At 59.1% G+C, this 7237-nt stretch overlaps 1 protein-coding gene across 1 annotated transcript in view; it reads left to right on the top strand.

The window, feature by feature from the left end:
* Window positions 1-6: 6 nt before the first annotated feature.
* The window catches only part of LOC113960223 (MAM domain-containing glycosylphosphatidylinositol anchor protein 2), a gene marked incomplete at its 3' end in the record, with an annotated part of 214775 nt that continues 207544 nt past the window's right edge, over window positions 7-7237 (top strand). Inside the window, exon 1 of the mRNA XM_027669660.1 lies at window positions 7-138. Coding sequence (XP_027525461.1) covers window positions 66-138 — 73 coding nt within the window. The remainder of the gene's footprint in view (window positions 139-7237) is intronic.

Below are 7237 nucleotides of genomic sequence, written 5' to 3'. Positions count from 1 at the left end.
CCGGCGGGCGCTGCGCGGCCCCCCCCCCGCCCCGCCGGGCTGGATATGTGGATGCTCACGTGAAGATGGATGTGGCCATCGGGCTGCTGGGGCTGCTGACGGTTCTGCTGGAGGGCAGCTCCGGCCAAGGGGTGTACGGTGAGTGCGGGGCGCCGCGTGACCTTGTCGCGACTGTCGCCGGGGCGGAAGGGCGGGAGGAGGCGGGGGGCGGAGGGGGGGGCGCGACAGCGCTGAGCGCCGCGGGAGCCGGCGGAGGCAGCGCGGGGGCAGCGGCGTTGCCATGAGACGCTGACATTTTTCACGGCGAAAACCGGCGAGGTGGGGGGGGGGGGGGGGGGTTCGGGGGGCTGCAGCCGGTCCCGCCGCCGCCGCCGCCGCGGGGATGCTCCGCGCCAGCGGAGCGCCTGGGACCGCCGCGCTTGTCACCGGCGGCGCTGCCGCCCGCGGCCGCGGAGGAGCCACGGGCGGGGGAGAAGCCGCCGCAAACTTCCCGGGGCTCCGCCGGGGGCGCGCCGGCCCCGCGGGCGGCTCGGCGCCTCCATCCTCGCTCTCCCCATCCCCGCTCTCCCCATCCCCGCTCCCCCCGCCCGTGACTTGCATATCACCGGCGGCGTCGCCTGCCCCGCTCGTGTCACACGGTCCTGGGCGGCCGAGCGGGGTCCGCGGGTCTTGTTGCTTCTCCCCCCCCCTCCCTCCCTCCCTCGCTCGCCCCGGAGTTGGCCCCGCTTGGCGACGCCCGGACCGAGGCTGCTGCTCGGTGTGCCGGTCCCGGCGCTGCCCCGGCTGGTCCTGGCTGTGCCTCGGCCGCTGTGATGCCTCGGTGCCGGTGATGCCCCTGCTCTGGTGATGCCCAGGTTCTGTGGATGCCCCGGCCGCGGTGTGGCCGGTCCCGCTGATGCCCCGGCCGTGGTGATGCTTCGGTCCCGATCCCGGTGTTGCCCCTGTTCCAATGATGCCCCTGTTCCAATGATGCCCCTGTTCCAATGATGCCCCGGTTCTAATGATGCCCCGGTTGTGGCGATGTCCCCCCCGCGGTGACGCCCCGGCCCCAGTGATGCCCCGGTCTCGGTGGCGTCTCGACCCCACTGACGCCCCGGTTCTGGTGATGCCCCGGTTGTGGCGATGCCCCCCTCGCGGTGATGCCCTGGCCCCAGTGATGCCTTGGTTGTGACGATACCCCGGCCCCAGTGATGCCTCGGTTCTGGTGATACTCTGGCCCCAGTGATGCCCTGGTTGTGCCGATGCCCCGGCCCCAGTGATGCCCCGTTTGTGTCGATGCCCCGGCCCCGGTGATGCCTCGGTTCTGGTGATGCCCTGGCCCCAGTGATGCCCCGGTTGTGTCGATGCCCCGGCCCCAGTGATGCCCCGGTTCTGGTGATACTCTGGCCCCAGTGATGCCCCGGTTGTGCCGATGCCCCGTTCCCAGGGGTGCCCCGGCCGGAGGGGGGGGTTTATGTAAGCGGGGCTGGGGCCGGTGCGGTGCTGCCGGGAGCTCTGACACTCGGGGCCGAGGAGACTTCATGAATTCGCCAGCAAACGCCCGGTGTGGCACCCTGTCCCCCGAGCCCCTGCTCTCAGCCGCTCCGAGATTCGCTTCCCACCCGCTTTTAGAGACGAGCCCCCCCCCTTCTTTTCCCTTAATTTTGCGAAATTTCGACGCGATCGAAGATGTCTGAGGGGCTCTGCTCGCTGGGGAATGACTGTCGCGCGGGCATCGGCGCTGGCAGTGCCAGGGCTCGCTGCCTTCCCAACACACAGGCACATATTGTTGGATGCTCTGGAATAGCATCGCTGTGGTGAATAGGAGAGGGCTTGTTCGGGAAGAGGAAAAGGGAGCTCTGGCCGCGGCCCGAGCTCGGGATCGATGTCACACACGGGATTTGTAGTAAGACTTTGGTTCGGCGACGCTGCCTTCGCATCCTGGGCGATGTGACGCCTTATTTAGGTTGAGGACGAGGAGGGAAGGGCTGGTGAGAGCCGGAGGGGGAAGGGGGGGAGGGGGAGTGTTGTGAAGTCAGTCATATGTGGCTGCTCCGTGGCGGAAAGCGCTTCCACGGGAATTCGTCGTGTCTTCATTGACTCCCGAAGGTCGGCTGGAGAATGTCTGGGCAGCGCTCTGCCAAAAAGAACGCCGAGCCCGGGGGGCCGCCCGAAGCCCCCGAGGAGCCCGATCAGAGCACCAGGGCCATTTTGGGAAGGCAGGGTTTGAAGGGGGCCCCCCGGCCCCCGGGGGGGGGGAGGGGCTCAGTCCTTGTCGCTTTGGACAAACAGGTTTGTGGGATTTGAGGGAGTTTTTTTGTCCTTTTTTTTTTTTTTAAGATTCCGAGCTCCTCACAGCTCTGCCTCTGCCATGGTGCAGTCAGGGAGGTTTTTGCCGGGTTAACCCATTTCTTGCCTGGTTTTGTGTCCCTTCTGCGAGCAGACCCTCTGAAAGGAAGGGGTTTCTCCAACTGGCACATTCCCACGTCCATCCATCCATCCTTCCCGTGCCCTGCCCCTCCTTCCAGCCCTGCCTGGAGAACTTGGTGCTCTGCAGGTCCCTCAGACCCATCCTTCGGGTTCTGCTGCTCCAAGTTCTCTCCAGTTCCTCCCCTGGAGGTCGTGCCTCATCCCACGGGAGGACCTGAGCCCTGGCACGGATCTCCCTGGCGATGGGCACTGCCCAGGCTGCCGTGGATTCTCCAGGGATGTGCCACTGCTGGAGGTGTAGGGAAGGGCCACTGTGCTGGCACAGCGCCTGGCACGGCAGCACAGCTGCACTTGGGAGCTGCTCTGCTGCCTGGAAATGCAAAACGAGCCACGTTTGCTTCTTCTGAGGCCACAGAAAAAATCCAAATTAACGTGCCATGATGTCTGGCTGCACGTCCCATCCTTCACCTCCCTGTGAATAGGAAAGCTGGGATGAAAAAAGCTGCTCGCAGAGCTGATCCTGAGGGGAAAATGAGGCAAAACACCAGGAACCTGGGAATTCTGAGGCTGAGGGGCACATCAGGGATGTGTAGCCATGGCAGGGCCCACCATCCCCCTCTCTGTGCTTCCCCATGGGATGGGGGGAGAGCAGAGCTGCTCAGATCCCTGGGAAGACACACAATCCCTCAGCTCTGCCTTGCCCAGCTTGTTCTCTTGGCCAAACAACCCAGAAGAACTCGAGTGCTGCGGGGATGCACTTTCCCTCCCCTTTCCATTATGCATGACTTGCTCTGTTAATAAAGCAGAAAATGTAGGTATTGAGGACATGATGGTTCTCCTTTCACCCAACCTCGAGCTGCCAGAGCAGAGATGGCTCAGGGAGGAGGCTGAGGGGGCACACAGGGCTTGGTTTCAGCAGCCAAGACACAGCTCAGCAAAACGGGGGAGTTTTGGGGAGAGCGGAGAGAGGATTTCTGTGTCTGGTGACATTTCTGTGTCTGGTGACATTTCTGTGTCTGGTGCTGACCTGCCCCATCCCGGGGGATCACTGGGGACTCGGGGTGCAGGGGGTGTCCCCAAGGGCCAACTCTGTGCCCCGTGGAACGAGGAGCAGTTAGGGAATGCCTGGATATGAGCCTGAAGAGCCTGAGTGCTTCCAGCTCCGGGGTGGGGGGCTGGAGGGATGGCCGGGAGCAGGGAGACCCTGCCAGGGCTCTGCTGGCGTGGGAATCACGGGGAATGATCGCTCCAGGGGCAGATCCAACACTTTGTGACTCCGGGAAGCTGTTTCCAAGTCACCACAGTGAGCTGTGGTACCCACTGGGTGAGATGTTGCTGCTGTGGGGGGTGTGTAACCCAGCACCCCGTGACACTGGGGCCACTGGGGCATGTTTTGCTCACTCCTTGCAGAGCTTTTAGTTCTTTTCCCATGATTTCAGCTGGAATGAAGCAGGGCAGCTACAGAGGAGGAGTTTTCCATGTGTGGGAACAGCGGGTATGTCACAGTGTGTGACGGTTCATCCCTCTGTGCACCCCCACACCGTGTTTTAGGCCAACTCCTGGAGTAAAAAGTGCTGGACATCCCCCCCTTGCAGCTGTGGAGAACCTCGGGATGGGCATAAATACCTCCAGAAATCACCAATGTAATGAGCAGTGACAGTTCTCAGAGGGCTCTGCAGCAAGGCCGGGGGAGCGGGAAGCGCCGGGAGAAGCCTCCAAGGCCACGGGAACAACGAGGATTCTCTCAAAAAAAACCTGGAAGTGAAGGATTGAACGTGTTAAACACCACAGAGATTGTCTTGCATCCCAAACGTTACCTAACAGCCTTAAATATTTACCGCGGTCGGAGGTTTAATCAGGGAATGGGTTGGACTCGGGAAACCCAAATCCTGGATCTGCCCCTTCCCGGCTGGATCGGGGGCCGATAAAACCCCCTTGTGTCCCTGGGGAGGTGGAGCAGGGTCAGGAGGCGTCGGGAAGGATCTTCCACCGCCTCCGGCTGCCTCTTTGGAAGGCCGGTGATTATTTAGTGGCTCTCAGCTCGTGGGGAGGGGGAGGATTAAGGATCGCGGGCTTTGGAGCTGGGAGCGTCTGCTCTGCCCTGCCCTTCCCCTGGCGCTGCCCCGGGAGAACGAGTGGCTTGGAAGGATGAAAAAAAAGGCCTGGAAAAATGAAATCGCTCTTAAGAAGAGCTCTTTTTTCACCTTTAAAAAGGTTTTTAGCCCGGCCGGGGAAGCCTCTGGATCACCAGAAATGGATCACCAGCCTCCCAACGCGCGGGGCTGGAGGGTGTTTTCGTGGAGAGGGATCATTTCCATGGATGTGATTTCCATGGAGCTCGCTGGGTGTGAATGCAGGCGTTGTGCGGGCCGGTTTAACCCCCACACAATCCCGGACATTGTGCCCAGGGAAGCGCGGCAGCCCTTGGGAACAGGGGAGGAATTATGAGGAGCCGGCAGAGCTCCTCCACCGCCCGCCCCGCTCCAGGAGCTCCCGCGGGAGCCAAGGGATCCTCGGGATTTTTAACTCTTCGCTGAGCCCTGCAGAGGGATCTCCTCCTCCCTCTCCCATCCCGGGGATGTTTACGCTGGGATTTCGGAGGAACTTCAGCTGGAGAAGCCAAACCTGGGAGCGTGAGGAGCTGGGAAACATCCCTTGTGGGTTTTTTGTGGATTGGGATGCACTCTGCTCCCGAGGTTCTGGTTGTGCCATAGGTAAGGGGCTGGAATTCCAGAAGAGAGGCTCTGGTAGCTGCTGGTCTGTGTATTTTTAGGGCTGGGTGTGCCCTGGGGTGATGGTTTGGAGTTTAGGGTGCAAATCTCGACTTAAATCCTAACGGTGCTCAGTAAACGTGGAGGAGATGATGGGATTTAACCCGGAGAATTCCATGAGCTTTGGTGCATCCTGGGATGTGCTGGACAGCTCCAGGAATGCTCCTGGCATGCAGAGAGCTGCCTCCCTGCTCTGCTGGAGCAGCACATCTCACCCTGATGCATCTCCTGCTCCAAATGTTGCCTTTGAGTCCATGCAGGGGAGATCTGGAGGGAGTCTGGTGGTGAGGAACAAGCCCTTAAACTCCTAAATTAAAAGCTCTGTGGGCCCAGAAGAGCCAAGTGCAGTTTAATTAGAATCAGCCTGATGAACTGCTGGGGAGGAAGGAAAGGGAAATTATTAAAATTCACTTCTGTTTTCCACATCCCTCAAATATTTCCTGGGATCCCCTTCAGTGAAGGGATGAGTTGGTCCCTGCCAGCCTATATATCCATGTATTTATATGTGTATTCTTGTCAGGAATGAGCTCTTTTGCTTTCTATCCCCTCCCTCCTGTGGAAAAATCCCTTTTGGATGGGGAGACACACCCAGCAGGATGAAGATTCCAGCAGGGAGGATGTTGCTTTCCTCCCTCTGTCACCACCAGGATCCTGCCACTCTCCCTTGGATAGACTCAGGGACACAAATTTTTCCTTAAATCATATTTTTTTGTACCTGGAAGGACTTTTTTTTTGTTAAAAAGGGGATTTTGAGAGCAACTGTGTGAGGGAAGGCAGCTCTCTTGGTCCCCGTGACCCAGTGCTCTCCTCCCCTTGCCAACACCAGGATCCTGCCACTCTCCTTGGATGGACTCAGGGATATAACTTGTTACTTCAACCACATTTTTTATACATGGAATGGCTTTTTTTGTGGTAAAAAGTAGATTTTGAAAGCAGCTGTGTGAGGGAAGGCAGCTCTCTTGGTCCCCATGACCCGGGTCTGACCCAGTCCCCACCATCCCATCCCTTCAGGGTTTTTTCTTTTTTCACTTTCTCTTTTTATAGCCCCTCTTTCCAATTTCGAGTTCTGTCTGGATCCAGATGAATTATTTCCTGCCATCTCCATAAATAATGTCCTCACTAAATATAGCTGGGAATGGAGAGCAGGCACTTTGCTGCTTCTCAGACACGTTTTGAAGCTTTTCTGGAAGGAGAACTTTCTTCCAAGACTATGGAAGCAGCCTGGGAGAAGAGTGGCCAGGAGGTACCTCCTTCCAGGAGGGCTCCTCACTTCCATGGAAGGTTGAAGGACCAAGGAGTTGCCTTGAACTTCCTTACAGGCTCACATCAGGTTGGATCTCAGGGAAAGGGTCTTTTCCAGAGGGTGGTTGGCACTGCCCAGGCTCCCCAGGGCAGTGGGCACAGCCCCAAGGCTGCCAGAGCTCCAGGAGGGTTTGGATGATCCTCTGGGGCACAGGGGGGGACTCTTGGGGATGTTCCTGGGCAGGGTTGAGGGTTGGACTGGATGGTCCAACTCCATCCAGGGTCCCTTCCAGCTCAGCAGGTTCTGGGATTCTGGGAATTTGATTCTGGAAGGTGGAACCGCCACAGGATTTTATTCCTGACTAATTCTGGCTGGTGGCCCACGGGTCTGGGAGACAGGGATCAAAGAGCCAGGGAGATAAAAGCCTGACTGAGCAGATGGATGAGCAATCCTGCCATTTTTGCAGGGATGCTTCATTCCAGAGGAGGAGTCTGTGTCTGCTCCATCCGTGTGTGCAATCCGTGTTCACAAGCTGCACCTGCTCCAGCAGAGAGTTCAGAGGCAGAAAAAGGGAATTATCCCAATGAGGTGCAGCTGGAGCCCCCCCTCAGCTGCCCTGACCCCCCTCATTAGCTCAGGGCCCAACCAGAGCTGCTCCCACTCCCTTTTCCCGCCCTCCCCACACCTGGAATTCATTCTGACCATCCCTTAAAGCTCAGCCAGGCTGGGGGGGGGTTGTTTTCCTTCCCCAAGGAGCAGCTTTGGAGGGAGCAGCAAAGTTCTGGGGCTCCAGTTGTTCTGCTCTTCCAACAGT

This window comes from Corapipo altera, unplaced genomic scaffold (genome assembly GCF_003945725.1).
Source record: "Corapipo altera isolate COAL_440 unplaced genomic scaffold, ASM394572v1 191, whole genome shotgun sequence".
Lineage (NCBI taxonomy): Eukaryota > Metazoa > Chordata > Aves > Passeriformes > Pipridae > Corapipo > Corapipo altera.
The sequence above is the reverse complement of the archived record's forward strand: the minus strand, read 5'-3'. Positions and strand labels throughout refer to the sequence as shown.